Source organism: Aquarana catesbeiana, unplaced genomic scaffold, assembly GCF_042186555.1.
Source record: "Aquarana catesbeiana isolate 2022-GZ unplaced genomic scaffold, ASM4218655v1 unanchor228, whole genome shotgun sequence".
Taxonomy (NCBI): Eukaryota; Metazoa; Chordata; class Amphibia; order Anura; family Ranidae; genus Aquarana; species Aquarana catesbeiana.
The window spans coordinates 417,831-437,673 of record NW_027362655.1 but is presented as its reverse complement, the minus strand read 5'-3'; the positions used below and the strand labels follow the sequence as shown (position 1 = coordinate 437,673).

The 19,843-nt window shown below is 43.6% G+C and overlaps 2 protein-coding genes across 3 annotated transcripts in view; one reads left to right on the top strand and one right to left on the bottom strand.

Annotated features, from left to right (window-relative positions):
- LOC141121642 (uncharacterized) overlaps positions 1-19,843 on the bottom strand; it is a 226,262-nt gene that overhangs the window by 10,578 nt on the left and 195,841 nt on the right. The gene's annotated exons all lie outside the window — the stretch shown is intronic.
- LOC141121687 (uncharacterized) lies at positions 247-5,652 on the top strand. Of its 2 annotated transcripts, none has more exons than XM_073611392.1 (7): positions 247-339; positions 1,805-1,932; positions 2,019-2,142; positions 2,259-2,356; positions 2,437-2,643; positions 2,754-2,889; positions 4,396-5,652. In XM_073611392.1, exons 3-7 carry the CDS (start codon positions 2,058-2,060, stop codon positions 5,304-5,306), a joined length of 1,437 nt encoding a protein of 478 aa, XP_073467493.1. In that variant the 5' UTR covers positions 247-339; positions 1,805-1,932; positions 2,019-2,057; the 3' UTR covers positions 5,307-5,652. The 2 variants fall into 2 exon arrangements, with proteins under 2 accessions (XP_073467493.1, XP_073467492.1); XM_073611391.1 differs by having other exon boundaries at positions 271-342.

The window sequence follows — 19,843 nt, the reverse complement described above, 5'->3', positions numbered from 1 at the left end:
CTCCCCCCCGAGCAGTAATATATTTCTATCCCCCTTGGTGGGAGCAGAGACGACCCATCTATAAGGATATACAGTACATACACACGCAGCACAAGGCCATGTTCACACTACGAGATGTTTCTAGGGGCTGCAGTTCCTCTGAGCTCCACAAGGTGGTGATCTCACCTCTACCCAGACAGGAAGTCTCTATGGAATACAGAGAGGAAGTGATGTCAGATACAGAGAGGAAGTGATGTCAGATACAGACAGGAAGTGATGTCAGGAATGAATAAGAAGTTCCAGGTGAGAGGTGAGTCGGGAGGAAGTAGAGAGGAGACATTGCTGGAAATGGCTGCAGAGGTGGTAATAAGATCTTATTTTCTATTTACACCCAGGTGTTTGGAGTATCTTTATCTGCTGATTTTTTTTCTGGAATACACATTTCTATTGTGGGGTAGGATCTGGGCCTGCTGTCCCTCCATCCCTCTTTCCTTCCTTCTCTCTCCTTCCCTCCTTCTTTTTCTCTCTCCCTCCCTCCTTCTTTTCCCCTTTCTTTCTCCATCTCGCATTCATCTCAGACTCTAACCACACCCCCATTTGAACCACACCCATACAAGCCACGCCCACTACCTTACATAAACCACGCCCATTCTTCAGCAGTTTTCTTTTTTTTGCTATGTCACGCCTACAAACGCATGCCCCGGTCCCTAATTATAATAAGACTCCGCCTATAGCCAAAAAAGTGTCCCTATAAATTTTTTTACATTGTTGGCAACTATGCATATATATTGTGGAAACCTAGATTAAACCCTTCAAGGGGATCAGTTGATGATTAATATATCTTGCTTCCAAAGCTGGCCATACATGGTTCAGTTTTATCGTTCAGCCAGCGGGCTGATTGAAAATAACTGAACCGATTCCCCCATCCACACATTGGAGGGGGATGGGGGAATCCTCCCCGCTGCACTACTGTATTCTGACAATGGGGGGCACTCCTCCGCTCTCAGAATACACAGATCAGTGATGAAGCTATTGGCTGCAGCCGCTGATCAAGTGACTTTTATCCGGCAGTGACCACACATGGATGGAAATGTGACCGATCCCTGCTGAACCAGCTGAATTTCCATGTATCTATGGTCACCATAAGTGACTTCCTCCCCTCCCCCTCATCTCCTTCATTATGTAAGTCATGCTGAGATAATCTCCCATTGGCTGAGCAATATTCTCATTTGTCTCTGAGCTCCTTCTTGCTATTTCTCGTCCTGCCTGTTGTTTCCTTGGATTGATTTTCTGTGTAGTGACCCCGGCTTCATCTCTTGGATGCGCTCGTCTGTTGCTTGTCCTGACCTTTATCCTGATTCCTGGATCTCCTCCTCATCTCTCCTCCATATCCTCTTACACAGCTTTTCTCCACACCTGCAGTGACCCTGGGGGGTGGAAACTTGGCACCAGCACTCAGCAAAATCCATCCCCACCATTAGGAGCTCTGGAGAAAACCCAGGATCAATAATTTGTTTTGCATGGAAACCTCATATAGAGGACCTCTCAAATCTCCTCATCCAAATGTCCATCCATTCATTTTTCTGACGCTCTTAGGATGTGGGCGGACCCTTGGCATCCTCACTTACAAAGTCGGACTGTTGGTCCTGTGTTGTATGTATTGATGTCAGAATGCCTGCTACAAGCTTTTAACCTGCAGAGTGTGGGGGTCCTGTGTGGGTAAATTAAATTATACTTCAGTCTGAAGCGGGGCTTTAATAAAATGTAAACCTGAATTGTGAGGTGAGAGGATTCAATATCATTTGATTTTACTATTTGTGTTCAGATCTAGAGTTTTCCTCCTGTGAAGTCTGGAGATCATATGACCATCACATTGCCTCCATCTCCCTCCCTGATAGAATAGAGAAATAAAAAGAAGATTTTAGAAGTCACCAGAGAGATGATGGAGGAGAGGTGAGCGGTGCTGGGAATTCTGGGACATTATCCAGTAACAGACAAGGGATGTGTCTGGATGGTGACTGTATCATTGTGTGTGTCAGGTTCCTATAAGGTGTCAGGATGTCACTGTCTATTTCTCCATGGAGGAGTGGGAGGATTTAGAAGGACACAAGGATCACTACAAGGACGTCATGATGAACAATCAGCCGCCCCTCACATCACCGGGTAAGAGGAGACTTTATTGTAAAGGAGAGAGCAGTACGGAGGGTCCACCTAGATCCCCCATCATCTGATAAACACATAGAAACAATGTATTCAGTCAGTGTGTGTGTTTCCTACAGATGGATCCAGTAATGGGAACCCACCAGAGAGATGTCCCCGTCCTCTGTATTCCCGGGATTCCACACATGAAGGTCACACCATCCCCCAGCATCATCAGGTAGATGATTGACAATTATTGGTAGTTATGATTTATACCCAGCATGTTTGTTACAATGAATGTTTTTATTATATATTCAGAGTGGAAACCTTAAGAATGATAATATTGATGTTAAAGAAGAGTATAAAGAGGAGGATGAGGTATATGGAGTGATGAAGAAGTTTTCAGATGGACACAAGGATATGATGGAGCCACCTAATACCAGGAACCCACCAGAGAGATGTCCCCATCCTCTGTATTCCCGGGATTCCACACAGGAAGATCACACCATCCCTCACTGTTACAAGGTTGGTGGGATGGAGTATCTAGAACATGGATCTGTGGATATTTTATACAATGTCACACTATTAAAACGTATGTCTTTCAGATGTTATTTTTTTATACTTTTAACATTTAGGGTGAAAATCTGATAGATCTAAAAGTTGAGGGTAAAGAAGAAGAGATGTATGTGAGGGATGATCAGCAGTCTATGGAGGAGGATGGAATAACGGGGACATTTATAGAGGAGGACACTCCTACAGAGATAAGTACAGGTGGGTCATTAACACTAAATACATTCCTCCACCCATACTGCTCACTGATTGGTCCAGAGTATGGTAAGGACTGGGTGATATCAGCCTGTAATCCCCTGGTCACTTTCCTGAGCTGTGTTCCCTGTCCTGTATTCCTGTATTTCTCTCGGATAATCTTCCTTCTCTGTGCTGCAGACACAATTTATGTATCGAGACTGGATTTATGGAGATTCTGGGGCTCAGCTGACAGGAAAATAATTATTTTCACCATAGTTGTTATTAGACCTAGTCACCTGGGGAATGTGTTTTGGATCATCTGCCCCATGCCCGGGTCTAGCAAGATGTCTGACAGAACAATTTTCCCAGGGTTACTTGCTCTGTTGTCTGCTGGCTGTGCCGGGTGGAGGGATATGTCTGTATAGTCTCAGACCCAAGTCACTGAGTGCAGTCTCAGGAGATGGGAGGCAGCGGTGTGGGACTTCTGCAACTTGTCTCATTTAAATTCTTAAGCTTCCACTGATTACTGAATACCAATATTATAAGCCTTACCCCTGCACCATATACTCTATGTACTTGTTCTGATACTGTATAGTCCTAACCTGTGTATCCTATATAATACGTTGTACATTACATAGGTCTTTATTTGCACCCATTTTCTACCAGCTGGACATTTTATATCTGATGATTTGATTGGAGCACAGACTTTTACATGTTGATCATAATCTGATAATATCCTCAAACTTTGGAACCTTAAACAGAAAGTGGTAATGAGGGAGGAGTCATTAACCCAATGATGGTGGTGTTCCATCAGATTAGAAGACCCGTCAGAATGTGTAACGGAAGTGACGTTTCATCGCTGCCATCTTGCTACACCCCGCACGCCTCCACAGTAAGGCTACAGTGAGAAGGGGGCAAGCGGACATCTTGTTACACCCACCGGAGTTTTGCATTTTACACTTATTTATGACAGTAAACTGAGGTTATATAGTGAAATGCAATACTTAGTGCTCTGTCTGAATGTTTAGATGTTCAGTTTTAAAAGCAGTATACTTACTGTGGAGGAGTGCGGGGTGTAGCAAGATGGCGGTGATGAAACGTCACTTCCGTTACACAATCTGACGGATCAGTCTAGTCTTCATCTTGGTTATTCTCCCCCCCATCCTCACTCTCTGGTGGGGCTCAGCCCCGCTGTTATTCATGACTAATCATGGACTAATTAAAGAAGTGCAGGACTTCTTCTGTTGGAAAGATGGCAATGAGTGATAGAGGGGGTGGGGACACTCGTCCTATAATCCCCTCATCACTGTCACTCCTATAAAAGACAGTTCTCGTTGTTTCCTCACTCTCTGACTAAGGTCCATGAATAAAGAAATGAACTGGTAGGAGATCAGAGGACCCATTTACTAGTTACCTTGAGGGGGGAATTGTAAGATCCTCAGAGACAAAGCTGCCTGATGTGGGCGGAGTCCTGGTTTAGGGGAACCAATCTGCTCATGTCTAGTAATAATCTTTTTATTTCTATTTTAGTAGATGGACGGGAGATGAGGAAAACCTCAGAGGATTGTCTCACTTTGTCTCCAGACTGTAAAGTAGAAGATGAGGACATCACACAGTATAGTCCAGGAGAAAACCCGACTACCTCAAATGTCCATCCGGCACCACACAGTGTAGATGGACCATCGTATTCCTCTTATCCTGAGGAACCTCAGACTGTGAGGGACGGTGCCGTCCTTCCAACAGAGAAGAGGTTTTCCTGTAACGAGTGCGGGAAGTGTTTCCGTTTCAAATCTCATCTTAATGTGCATAAAACATCTCACACAGGGGAGAAGCCACATTCCTGTCCTGAGTGCGGGAAGTGTTTCCATTTTAAATCCGGTCTTGATGCGCATAAAAGAACTCACAGAGGTGAGAAGCCATTTTCCTGTCCTGAGTGCGGGAAATGTTTTTCACAAAAGTCCAATCTTGAAATTCATCAGTTTCTGCATACAGGTGAAAAGCCGTATTCCTGTCCTGAGTGCGGGAAATGTTTTTCACAGATGTCCATTCTTTCCAGACATCAGAGATCTCACACGGGGGAGAAGCCGTATTCCTGTCCTGAGTGCAGGAAATGTTTTTCACAGAAGTCCCATCTTCATATACATCAGAGATATCACACAGAGGAAAAGCCATATTCCTGTCCTGAGTGTGGAAAACATTTTGTACAAAAATCAGAACTTGTCAGACATAAGAGATCTCACACGGGGGAAAAGCCGTATTCTTGTCCTGGTTGCGGGAAATGTTTTTCAATGAAGTTCAATCTGTGCACACATCAGAGATCTCACACAGGGGAGAAGCCGTATTCCTGTACTGAGTGCTGGAAACATTTTTCAGTGAAATCCAGTCTTTCCAGACATCAGAGATCTCACACAGGGGAGAAGCCATATTCCTGTCCTGAGTGAGGGAATTGTTACTGACTGAAGTCCTGTCTTCCTGTACATCAGGGATCCCACACAACCCTCGAGGTGTATTAGTGTCTTGAGTGCGGGAAATGTCTTATATATGAATGTTGCTGGACATCACAGCTCTCATGTGGGGAAGAAGCACACCCTGATATACCCCTCAGATATACTCCATGGCTGATCTTCATTATGTAAGAAACAGTTCATAAGGAGATCAGAGATCACCAAAGACATGGATGAAGTGTTGTACCGTGTTGGCCATTGATAGCAGTAGAAAAATAAAAATGGAGTCATTACCTTTCATTGGCTGAGTACATTTTGTGGTGTAAGCTTTCACAAACACTTAGAGGTCTGTTTTTAAAAACAAATAGTTGAACAAATGTTACCAGCATTTGCCCATCTGTGATGAATATTGACCATATTTTATTTTATTCACTGATTTCTTTGGCTCCATCTAGTGGCCATAATGCTGTATTGTACATTTTTTTACCGTTTGATATATTTTGGGAAAAATACCCCATTATGGTCACCAAATTAAGCTGACCATCATAGGAGATCACTGTGTTAAATTCCGTCCAACATTTGTAACAGCTGAATGAATGCTTGTCACATGCGTTCATTTAATTTTAATTAAATAGATTCTTAGCTGCTTCTGTCAGGCATGGCTTCAAACTAATACGTGAGATCATACTCATGCACTTATGAGTAGCGTAGACATTATTATTATTGATTTAAAATGGGAAATTCTGCATTTGTCCTTTAGATGGCGCTACGTATCACAGAAATTAGCACCATCTAATAGCCAAATATTGTATTTTCCCTTTGAAATCAAAGGAAACCTTTGAAACAGCTCAGCAAAGAGCCTACTAACATTTGTTGCCCCCTCCCATTCATACATTTTACCTGGGTGAGATGCTATTCAATTTTTTTTTTTTAATAGAATCTTGAATGGCAGGAGATGTTTATTTATCTACTTCCCTACCAGGTAATTTCTGACATTCCTACATGTAAAAATTTAGTTATTTTTTTGTTCGAAAATTGCTTAGAACCCCTAAACATCGACATATACAGTGCCTTGACAAAGTATTCATACCCCTTGAAATTTTCCACATTTTGTCATGTTACAGCCAAAAACATAAATATATTTTATTGGGATTTTATGTGATAGACCAACACAAAGTGGCTCATAATTGTGACGCGGAAGGAAAATGATAAATGGTTTTCAACAATTTTTACAAATAAATATGTGAAAAGTGTGGGGTACATTTGTATTGAGCCCCCCCCCCCCCCCCCCCCGAGTCAATACTTTGTAGAACCACCTTTCACTGCAATTACAGCTGCAAGTCTTTTTGTGGATGTCTCTACCAGCTTTTCACATCTAGAGAGTGACATTTTTGCCCATTCTTCTTTGCAAAATAGCTCAAGCTCTGTCAGATTCAATGGAGAGCGTCTGTGAACAGCAATTTTCAAGTCTTGCCACAGAATCTCAATTGGATTTAGGTCTGGACTGTGACTGGGCCAGTCTAACACATGATTATGCTTTAATCTAAACCATTCCATTGTAGCTCTGGTTGTATGTTTAGGGTCAATGTCCTGCTGGAAGGTCTCAGTCTCAAGTCTTTTGTAGACTCTAACAGGTTTTCTTCTAGGATTGCCCTGTATTTGGCTCCATCCATCTTCCTATCAACTCTGATCAGCTTCCCTGTCCCTGCTGAAGAAAAGCATCCCCGCAACATGATACTGCCACCACCATGTTTCACGGTGGGGATGGTGTGATCAGGGTGATGTGCGGTGTTAGTTTTCTGCCACACATAGCGTTTTGCTTTTAGGCCAAAAAGTTCAATTTTGGTCTCATCTGACCAGAGCACCTTCTTCTTCCACATGTTTGCTGTGTCCTCCACATGACTTCTCGCAAACTGCAAATGGGACATCTTATGATTTTCAACAATGTCTTTCTTCTTGCCACTCTTCCATTAAGGACAGATTTGTGGAGAACACAACTAATAGTTGTCCTGTGGACAGATTCTCCTACCTGAGCTGTGGATCTCTGCAGCTCCTCCAGAGTTACCATGGGCCTCTTGGCTCTTCTCTGATGAATGCTCTCCTTGCCCGGCCTGTCAGTTTAGGTGGACGGCCATGTCTTGGTAGGTTTGCAGTTGTGCCATACTCTTTCCATTTTCGGATGATGAATTGAACAGTGCTCCGTGAGATGTTCAAAGCTTGGGATATTTTATTATAACCTAACCCTGCTTTAAACTTCTCCACAACTTTATCCCTGACCTGTCTGGTGTGTTCCTTGGCCTTCATAATGCTGTTTGTTCACTAAGGTTCTCTAACAAACCTCTGAGGGCTTCACGGAACAGCTGTATTTATACGGAGATTAAATTACACACAGGTGGACTCTTATTTACTAATTCGGTGACTTCTGAAGGCAATTGGTTCCACTAGATTTTAGTTACGGGGTATCAGAGTAAAGGGGGCTGAATACAAATGCACGCCACACTTTTCACATATTTATTTGTAAAAAATGTGGAAAACCATTTATCATTTTCCTTCCACTTCACAATTATGTGCCACTTTGTGTTGGTCTATCACAGGGGTCTTCAAACTACGGCCCTCCAGTTGTTCAGGAACTACAATTCCCATCATGCCCAGTCATGTCTGTGAATATAAGAGCTTTACAATGCATCATGGGACATGTAGTTCTGCAACAGCTGGAGGGCCGTAGTTTGAGGATCCCTGGTCTATCACATAAAATCCCAATAAAATACATTTACGTTTTTGGTTGTAACATGACAAAATGTGGAAAATTTCAAGGGGTATGAATACTTTTTCAAAGCACTGTGTGTGTGTGTGTGTGTGTGTGTGTATGTATATATTTTGTGCACAATACATTTTTATTGAAAGTTTTTATAAACAAACAATAAGGTAAATAACATTTCAAGACAATAAGTCATATGTGTCTGTCATGGTAGTTTCAATAAAGAGCGATAATGCACTGTAATGCATTACCCAAAATACCCAAATAGGGTTCACACTGTAACCGGTACATCCATCGTCAAGAAATATACATTTCTTATATAATCCTATATTTCTAATATACATACAAGATTAACAGGTAACGTCACACTAATTAACCACTTGCTAACTACCCTATAGCAGTTTTACTGCTACAGGGCAGCAGCTGTGCGCCAGATCACATATATTAATGTAAAGGTTAGCATGGACATTGGAGTTGTTTTTTATACAACCCAATGTTATATTCCTCCAGCAATTCCTATTGTGACCATTGGGGCCCTTTTTACACAATATAAAGTTGTGACATCATGAGAGACCTTTTTTGTTGCTTCCCATTATCGCGGATTACATAAAGGTGGAGGGATGGTGTACTATTGCAAATAATTACTTTTTATTTATGACACCACCTGCCTTGTGCTTAAGTGTTTTTTTTAGTTTGGAAAGCTTGGTGGGAGAACCCTGAGATGCCTCTGTTAATGTGTGGGTATTGCCCTCTTTCAAAATGGTTGATTATTGCGAGTGACTGCCCAAGTCTCAGACTGAGGCGTGGTTGGCTAGTATTCAGTATATATAGCGGTGAGTCCGTACTCCGCCTGTGCCCCAGGATGACAGCAGTGTGTGACGAAACGTGTCGGTGGAGCAATGTACCGATGTCACCATGCTACGCAAATCCCAGAAGGATGGACTGCTACACTGAGCTGGCTGGCTTGTACGTTCCATGTAAATTTTAAGTGCTTTGTTGTAAGTGCAATATTTGTATTTACCCAATTAAAAAGTGGAGTTCCGCCCCCCCCCCGCAAAAAAAAAATAAAAGCCAGCAGCTACACATACTGCAGATGCTGGCTTTTAATAATAGGACACTTGCCTGTCCTGGAGTCCAGCGATGTCGGCGCCGCAGCTTTTGTGTCCATCGGCTGTCGGGTGTTGCCGCCACCATTGCGATTAAGAAAATCCGGCAGTGTAGCCTTACGGCTTCACACCGGGAACCCTACTGCACATGTGCGAGGCCCTGCTCCTCTTTCCTAGTGGCCCGGCAACAGGTGGAGGAGGGGGGAGCCCCGTGGTAACGTCATGGGCCGCAGCTCGGACTCCCGGAAGTGGGAACAGGTTACCTGTCACTGACATTTTTGGGCCTATCCCTCAACATGGGCATTACTAAAAGAAAATGAGTTGTGGTCATATTGGTCCACTGACCCAATGCATCATATGCCCGTGTTCTCTGCTGCTATGGCCAGGTTTAGATATGAGAATGTGATTTATGCACTTCAAGTACAATGAGCTCTGTTCCCCTCGGAGTGACTGAATACAATCAGCTCCACAAAATTCGGACCCTCATAAATCATTTTAACCAAAAATGTACAGCCTTGTATATGCCCTAAAAAGCTGTCTGCATTGATGAGTCCCTGATCAAGTTTTCTGGCCTCCTTGCTTTCAGTTTCTCCCCAGCAAGTGTGCCAGATATGGGGTCAAAGTGTATAAGCTCTGTGACAGGACAACAGGCTATATGTGGACTTTCCTGATTTACGAATGTAAAGATAGCAGTGTGGAGCCCCCTGACCACCCAGTCTACATAGAGAGCAGCGGCAAGATTGTTTGGGACTTGGTGTCACCCTTATTCAGGAAAGGGGTACCACTTGTACATGGACAATTATTATACAAGCATGCCACTTTTTAGGCACCTTTTCGAATTTGGAATTGGTGCATGTGGCACCGTGCGATCTAATCACCGGGGCTTCCCCCAACAGCTTGTAAATACCCAACTTAGACGGAGGGGAGATAGCCTCCTTGAGAAATAATTAATTGCTTGCAGTGAAGTGGAAGGAAAAAACAGGATGTTTTCATCCTGTCTTCCATTCAGGCAGACACAACAGTCCAAATTGCAACAGCAACTGGTGTTGTTGAGAAGCCCCTCCATATCCATGACAACCTTAAAAAGGGGGGGGGGGTCTTCAATGACCTGATGATGGCACTGTCCTTAATTTCCCATAAAGCCAGACGCTGGTACAAGAAAGTGTCTGTATATTTATTCCAATTGGCCGTGTTCAACGCTTTTGTACTATACAAAGTGTCAGGATGTGGATCCTTCCTAAAATTTCAGGAAGAGATCATCACAGCCCTTTTGTATCCAGGAGGTGCTGTGGCCCAATTTCCCAATCCAGATGCAGCGAGTCAGCTGCATGAGAGGTATTTTCCGGATGTCCTCCCTGGTACCCCTACCCAAAGAGCACCCCAAAAAAGATGTTGTGTCTGTAGTACACGAGGATATAGGCGTGACCCCCCGTTATTTGTCCCTCCTGTTGTGGCCAACCTGGTCTCTACATCAAGGACTGTTTCTGTCGCTACCATACACTAGTGGAGTATTAGTATAGGGTACAGCATGGCATAGTCTAGGGCACACATCTTGAAAGATGTTAGATAGCCAGGGAACTGGCTATTGCATTTTGAATGACCCGAGCCTGGAATGTTTACAGTTACAAAAAAAAGTTAAAAATAAAAAAGTATAAAATAAATAAGCCAAAAATACATGTTTTATTGAGTTAATGTTCTGTTGTTACTGTGTTTTTGTTTTGCAGGAACACCATTCAGCTGCAGCACTGATCTTTTTATTTTGACAGAAACAGGGTGTGCTTTCAGAATACATACATCAGTGATTGCAGCACTATAGGAGGAGATTTCTCCACAGCATTTAAAAAAAAAAAAGAGCGTATATGCCGAAGCATGGGAGCTGGGTTGGTCAGTGGGCATATTTTTTTTTTTTTCACTTTTCTTGCCAGAGATTTCTTCATCCACATTAATTGATCATAGTTAGTCAGTTTAAAAAAAAAGACACAAGTCCATCCAGTTCAACCAATAAAAGAGAAAAAAATCATACAATATACACAATCCAAAGGAAGGCAAAAAACCCCAGCAAAGCATGATCCAATTTGCTACAGCAGGGGAAAAAAATCCTTCCTGATCCCCCCGAGAGGCAATCGGATATTCCCTGGATCAACTTTACCTATGAATGTTAGCATTCAGTTATATTCTATACATTTAAGAAAGAATCCAGGCCTCTGGATAGATCCTATTCCACCTCTGGAGGGATCCTATTCCACATTTCACAGCTCTTACTGTGAAGAAACCTTTCCGTATTTGGAGATGAAATCTCTTTTCCTCCAGATATAAAGAGTGCCCCCTTGTCCTATGTGATGACCTTAAAGTGAATGACTCAACACCAAGTTCACTATATGGACCTCTTATGTATTTATACATGGTGTTTATATCCCCCCCCCTTATGTATTTATACATGTTGATCATATCCTCCTTAATCTCTTCTCAAGAGAGAATAAATCAGTTCCTCCAATCTTTCCTCATAGCTGATCTCCTCCATGCCTCTTATCAGTTTGGTTGCCCTTCTCTGCGCTTTCTCCAGTTCCCCAAAATTCTTTTTGTGAATTGGTGCCTAAAACTGAACTGCATATTCCAGATGATGTCTTACTAATGATTTGTACAGATGATACATTTCTCTCTGGAGTCCATACCTCTCATGCAAGAAAGAACTTTGCTCGCTTTGGAAACCGCAGCTTGGCATTGCATGCTATTATTAACCTTATGGTCTACCAAAACCCCCAGATCCTTCTCCACTATGGATTTCCCCCAGTTGTTCTCCCCCTAGTATGTATGATGCATGCATATTCTTAGCCCCCAAGTGCAGAACTTTACATTTATCAACATTAAACCTCATCTGCCACATAGTTGCCCAATTAGACAGTGCATTGAGGTCGGCTTGTAAGTTGGAGACATCCTGTAAGGACGTTATTCCACTACATAGCTTAGTGTCATCTACAAACATTGAAATCCCAGACCCTATATCATTTATAAAAATATTAGAAAGTAAGGGTCCCAGCACTGAACCTTGGGATACTCCACTGATAGCCTTAGACCATTCAGAGTAAGAACCACTACTCTCTGAATTCTGTCCTTTTAGCCAGTTTTCTATCCATTTACAAACTTGTCTTTCTAATTGGTAGGCTTTACCTTACACATTAGTCGTGTGTGGGGAACTGTGTCAAACGCTTTTACAAAATCCATGTCCACAGCCACCCCTCTATCCAAGCATACCACAGCCACCCCTCTGTCCAAGGTTTTACTCACCTACTCGTAAAAAGAAATCAGATTTGTGTGACAACTTCTGTCTTTCATGAACCCATGCTGTCTGTTGCTTAAAATATTTTTTTCCAGCAAGAACTCCTCTATGTGGTTTTTTATTAAACTACCCAGTATCTTCCCAACTATAGAAGTTACACTAACGGGTCTAATGTTACTTGGTAAAGACTCTGGTCCCTTCTAAAATATGGGCACCACATTGGCTCTATGCCAATCCAGTGGTACCATTCCAGTCATTAACAAGTCCCTTAAAATTAGAAACAATGGCTTTGAAATGACAAAGTTCAATTCCTTTAGATCAGTGGGTGGATGCCATCTGGCCCTGGTACTTTTTTTTACCCTTATTCTGTCTAAATATATCTGGACCATTTCACTTTTAAGTCATTATGTACCATAGGCTGCATTAAAAAAAAAAGAACATTACTGTAGCGCTACCCCCGCAGGAGCCGCTTAAGTATGTTTGTTGCGTAATCTGCCTCTCAACCCCAATAACAGTCTCTGCCCCTCTTGGCACACCTGGCAATAGTGTAAGTGCAATGACCAATGAGAAACACATACGTTATGATAAAACACAGAAATTGTCTTTACTGCAATATTTCTGTGGAAAATTAAAAGATAGGGGATTCCAACCCTGAGAATAACCCCAAGAGCAGAGGCAACACTTCAGCAATGGCAACTCTATATCAGATTGGTTATCTCTACATAAATTGGCTCTATGAGTCCAGAGGCAGGAGAGCAGAGGAATGATCCTCTCGTATGTCAGACCTCTCTCTTCTGTCCCCTGACATCACAGGCCCAACTGCAAACACTGTATCCAGATCCACATTCAATGAATTAACCCTCAAGGTAAACAATTCTGCACACCCACTTTATTTACAGAGCCCTGAACATGCGTGTGCGTGCCCGTATGGCACCAGTAACTTCAGTCCCTTAGAGAAGGATGAGAACTTGTGTCTTCAGCTAGCCACTTTTGTTGGTGCACTTAAACTCCTGAATGGCAAAGCAAATCAATACAACTGGCATGGATCACCAAACAAAGAATGCAGGTGAATAAGGGCAATGGTGTCTGTATACAGTGTCCATTCAACTCTGTGTGCAGTGTCCTTGTTTCCTGCAAATTGGCAAAAGCCCTCTCACCAATTCTACGGTCAAGGCCCAAATTAAGTTCATGGAACAGGCAGGCTCTTTTAGTGACCCAACTGATCACCTTACACTGGAACGCTTCACACCGTCGATGCAGGTGCATCTGGATATGAACCTGAGATCCCCCTCTCTCAGGCTGGATGTCCCTGACCGGCTGTGGACACCCGGAACAAAGTGGTGGACTGACCCGAGAGGTAGCACCTCTCCCCTTCCAGTCCAGTCCCTTCTGCCTCGTGGTCACTGAATTCCCTCAGGCAAACAAGATAGAGTCTTTCCCCCAGAGCATACTGGCTCTTGTAGTTCTATACAGTTTAATCTGAACGTAAAACTTGAGTCCTGGGACTACAATTCCCTGTATGCTTTGCTCCCTGGTAGTAAACACTCTACTGGCAGGATGTGATGACACAGAGTCTTAGCTGGCACTAGAGAGAATCAGTCTCACTGCAACAATGTTGTAGAGTGTCTTCTGATACTGCAGGTAAGATAACCAGCTCCCTGCTACATTACATATATGCCCAAGGACCAACAAAGTTGTAATACGTTTCTGGACTTTGGTTATACCGGGAGGATGCTTGCAGGTGTAGGCATCATCTTGGTATTGTTTTTTTTTCAGCCTGTGGTTGGCTTTCATTTAAAAGCAATTCTAGCCTATAGATTTTTTTTCTGAGAGTCTCCGCTTGTAAAAGCAGAGTACCTGTCACTATACATTGCTATCATAGGGGATGTTTACATTTCCTGTGATAACAATAAAAGTGATTAATCACTTGCCAACCGGCTACCATCATTATACAATGGCAGGTTGGCTCATTCCCGCATAGCGCCATACCAGGCACACGCGTGCCCGCTGCGGGACCCAATGCACATGGCCGCGATGTCCGCCAGCCACCCGCGATCGTGTGCAAGAAAGCCAGAATGGGGATTTGTATATAAAAACACACCAATCCCCGTTTTGACAGGGGAGGAGAGATAGATCTGCTGTTCCTAGTAATTAGGAACAGCGATCTGTCTCCTCCTCCAGTCAATCCCATCCCCCTACAGTTAGGAACACATCTAGGGAACACACTTAACCCCTTGATCGCCAATGGTCCCAAAAAAGTGTCCGATCTGTTCGCCGCAATGTCGCAGTTCCCGCAAAAAAAGTAGATCGCCGCCATTACTAGTAAAATTTAAATATAAATATAAATATATATATATATATATATATATATATATATATATATATATATATATATATATATATATACATATATATATATAAATAGGATTTTTATAACCGCTTACCTGTAAAATCCTTTTCTTGGAGTACAACATGGGACACAGAGCCTTAAGTAATAACTTAATGGGTTATGGGCCACCTTCAGGTGATGGACACTGGTATACACAATCCAGGAAGTTCACTCCCTATATAACCCCTCCTCCTTCCAGGAGCACATCAGATTTTGTAGCAAAGCAATATACTTAAACCCCAAAAAAAAGAGGGGAGGGACCTCTGTGTCCCATGATGTACTCCAAAAAAAGGATTTTACAGGTAAGCTGTTATAAAAATCCTATTTTCTTTATCGTATACCATGGGACACAGGGCTTAAGTAATAACTTAATGGGAAGTGCCATAGCAATGCTACTTGAGGGGAGGGAGACACAACCCGGAGGGTACCCCCAGACTTGAGGAATATATACTGCTGCCTGCAGCACACTGCGCCCAAAGGCGATATCCTCATACCTCCTTACATCCACTTGATAAAACTTGGTGAATGTATGTACTGAAAACCAAGTTGTGGCCTTACAGATCTAAGCCATGGAGGTCTGGTGACGCACTAACCGCCCTCATAGAGTGTGCTTTGACTTGAAAAGGGGGAATCTTACTCCTTAAAATATAAGTTTGGATTAAAACTTGACGAATCCACTTAGTGACAGTGGATTTCAACGCTGCCTGTCCTTTCTTAGGACCCTCTGGCAGAATAAATAAGACATCAGTCTTACGAGTCTGAGCAGTTGTCTTTAAATAGATTTTCACTGCTCTCACCACATCAAGACAATGTAGTGACTTCTCTTCGCTAGAACATGGTTTTGGAAATGATGGCAGGACAATATCTTGGTTCAGGTGAAAACCAGAAACCACTTTTGGCAAAAAGTCTGGACGAGGGCGTAACACCACTCTGTCCTCATGAATAATCAAATATGGCTCTTTACAAGAAAGAGCAGCCAATTCCGAAACCCTCCTTGCTGAGGATATAGCAACCAAAAATACCAACTTCCTTGTCAGAAGGACTAAGGGAATATATTGTATCGGTTCACATGGCTGTTTTTGTAACACAGACAAAACTAAGTTCAATTCCCAAAGGTTTAAAGGAGATTTGACTGGCGGATTAAGCCGCATCACCCCTTGCATAAAACCCTGGACTAAAGAATGTGAAGCAAGCAGTCTTTGAAATAAGACTGATAAAGCTGAGACTTGGCCTTTAATAATACTCAAGGCCAATTTCATCTCTACCCCTAATTGTAGAAAGGCAAGAATTCTGCCTATGATATATCTTCGAGGGTGCCAACCCCTGGATTCACACCAGGAAACATAAGCCCTCCAGACCCTATAATATATAGTTCTGGAAGCTGTCTTCCTTGCATAATCAGGATAGATATAACTGACCCGGAAAGCCCACATTTCTTCAGAATGTGGGTTTCAATAGCCAAGCCGTTAAATTTAGAGACCGTAACGTAGGATAGAATATCGGTCCCTGTGAGAGCAGATCTGGCCGTAGTGGAAGGGACCATGGACCTTCCACTGCCATCTTTACGATTACTGCATACCATGACCTTCTGGGCTATGCTGGTGCTACCAGAATTACTGGCTTTCTTTCCAGCTTTATCCTGCAAAGAAGTCGAGTCAGCAACTGAATAGGGGGAAATGCATAGATCAGTGAGAACTGATCCCACGGGGTAACCAACGCATTTGTTCCACATGCGAGTGGATCCCTTGTTCTGGCCACAAAGTTGACTAACTTCATGTTGAACCTGGATGCTAGAGGATCTACGTCCGGAGTCCCCCATCTTTGGCAAATAGTCCAAAAAATGTTGGGGTGAAGAGACCATTACCCCTGAAATAACTGCTGGCGACTCAAGTAGTCCACCTGGCAATTCTCTACTCCTGGAATGAAGACTGCCGACATTCCTTTCTGAATATGGTTCACTTCTCTCTGCGCTGAGACTCTTGGTGCCCCCTTGGTGATACAGGCCACAGCTGCGGCATTGTCAGATTGGATCCTGACAGGACAATCCCGTAACCTGAAAGTCCAGGCCTTCAGAGCCAGACGCACTGCCAGAATCTCTAGGATATTGATGGGCAAGGTTCTTTCCGCTCTTGACCACTGTCCCTGGACAGTTGTCTTTTCTAGTACTGCTCCCCAGCCTGAAAGGCTGGCATCTGTTATTACCACTTTCCAGATGAGTGGTCTGAAGGATTTTCCTTTCAGCAGATTCTGGGTTAGTAACCACCAACTGAGGCTTTGAGGCACTCTTGGGGACAGCCGCGTTGGCAAGTCTAAAGCTTGAATTGTTTTGTTCCAAGTAGACAGGATACTGTTTTGCAACATTCTTGAATGGAACTGGGCATAGGGAACCGCTTCGAATGAAGCCACCATCTTTCCTAGCAACCTCATGCAAAGGCGAATGGAGGGATCGCCTTTGGACCTGACCATCTGCACCAGCTCTCTTATGGAGTTGATCTTTGCCTGAGGCAAGAACACCTTTTTCTGGGCTGTGTCTATGATCAGACCCAAATACTCCAGCTTTCTTAGCGGTATTAAGGAAGATTTCTGTAGGTTGAGAATCCAACCCAAACTTTTCAGGTAACTGGTTGTAATGTGTACGCTTTGCTCCAAAGGAGCCACCGACTGGTCTATTAGCAATAGATCGTCTAAGTACGCCAAGACTGTTGTGCCCCGTGCCCTTAACCTGGTTAGAGGTGGGGCCAGGACTTTTGTAAACACCCGGGGTGCTGTAGCTAGCCCGAAGGGCAGGGCTACAAACTGGAAATGCTGCTGTTCTACCTCGAAGCGCAGAAACCTTTGGTGAGGGGGAAATATAGGAACATGCAGATATGCATCCCTGATGTCGATAGACCAGAACACCAGAAGTTCTCCTCCTAGAAGGATAGAAACTACTGACCTGATCGTTTCCATGCAAAAGGAGCAGATCTTCAGGAACCGATTTAGATTTTTTAGATCTAGAATGGGTCTGACATCTCCATTTGGTTTTGGTACCATAAGACGGTTTGAATAAAACACCAGACTTTGCTCTTTTGTGGTGATCTGTATGATCACCCCCGAGATATTAATCGGTCTAGTGCCCGAAACAAAGATTGTCTTTTCTCTGGATCTTTGGGGACGCTTGACCTCAGGAAATGAGATGGTGGAAAGTCCCGAAATTCCAGCTTGTACCCCAGAGTTACCAAGGAGATGACCCATCTGTCCTGAATTTCCTCTTGCCAGACTTCTGAAAACTGCAGACATCTTCCCCCCACCTTGGTGAGGGGGTTGCCTCTTCACGATGAGGCTTTAGGATTCTGCTTTGCAGATTTCCGGCCCCAGGACTTCTTTTGAACCTGGGCCTGACCCTGAGGTTTTCCTCTAGTGTCTGACGGCAGAGGCCGTTGCCACTGCCTAGAGACAAAAGCCCCTGGCACAGGAGAAAGAGCCAGTTTAAATGAAGGGCGTTTATACTTTCTTTTGACTGGCAAAAGAGTACTTTTCCCACTAGAAATTATTTGGATATACTTGTCCAAATCTTCCCCGAATAGCTGCTGCCCATGAAAAGGGAACCCAGTTAGGAGGTTCTTACATGGTGCTTCGACTGACCAATTTTTAAGCCACAGGATTCTACGCATATGTACAAGCATAAGGCGGGATGCCGGGTCAATAGGATCTTTAATGGCATCTATGGCAAAGCATAATGCTTTTGGTAGTTCGGCCAATTCCTGGGCTTGTTGTGCAGGGACATCTTTAAGGGCCTGTCTAAATTGGTCCTTTAGTGATTGACAGGCGCCTATTGCAGCAACTGCAGGCTGAGTAATGGCACCTGCCATGGAAAAAACAGATTTTAACAGGAATTCCAACTTTTTATCTGTTGGATCCTTAAGCATTTGTGCATGGTCTACTGGACAAATTAGGCTTTTATGCACACTGGACATCGCAGCGTCAACTGCTGGTACTTTCCATTTTTTGGTGAATTTCTCCTTCATGGGATAGAGAAATGAAAATCTCTTTTAAGGGAGGAAATGCTTATCCGGGTGATCCCATTCAGCAAAAATAAGCTGTTCTAGTAATGCATGGACAGGAAACGCATGCAAAGGCTGTGACGGTTGTAAGGAACCCAAGGAAAAAAACGAGCTTTCAGGAGACTCTGTTAGGGGTAGCATGAAAGTAGAACGAACCATCTCCGTAAGGGATCGTATCAGCAATTTCTCAGATTGTGAGGCTGAAAATGGTTCATATACCGTTGTTTCCTCCACAGATGAATCATCGGTTTGTTTTTCCTCCTGATAGACTGAGGGTAACACCTCATCCTGTGCCCACTGTTCCCCTTGCAAAGAGTCTAAAGTGGGGGAGGTGGATCTAGCACGCTTCCTATCCATTTGAATGGAGGATGCGATTAAAGCAGCTAATCTTCCTTCCAGACCCTGAAGGGTGGAGGAAAGGACATCTTCAGTCACGTATACAGGGGCTGAGATGTGAGAAGCAGTTGCACCATCAATTTGTTCCAATGGCTCACCCTGGCTTCCCATAATTGGTAATTCAGGTGAGGATGACAGTGTGGAGATGCGACTGGAGATCCTAGCGCCTGGGGGTGAAACCTTTGATACCTTTTTGGTCTTTATGGTGTCTTTTTTGGTAAGCATAGTCCTTAGCACAAAAACAGAGGCACTATTAAATTGCACTTAAATCGCTGAACATAGTCATGACAGTAAAGCCGCTATTAAGTTCAGCCTAGTGCCAGTTGCAACCCTTATTCCAGTTGCAACCCTAACGTGCCCCACAGCTCCTGTGTCCCTGTGTGCAGACCGCTTGCTTCCTCATCGTCAGCCGAGGAGAGATTGTTCCAGCTGAAGTTTTATTATCCTGTTTGCCTGCCGTGCGTCCTCCTGGACGTTGGCCGGCGCATCGCCTAGGCCCCGCCCCCTCCGTAAACTCGCCCCCCACTTTCGTTTTTGAAAATGCTCCCGTGCGCGGGCAGCTTTC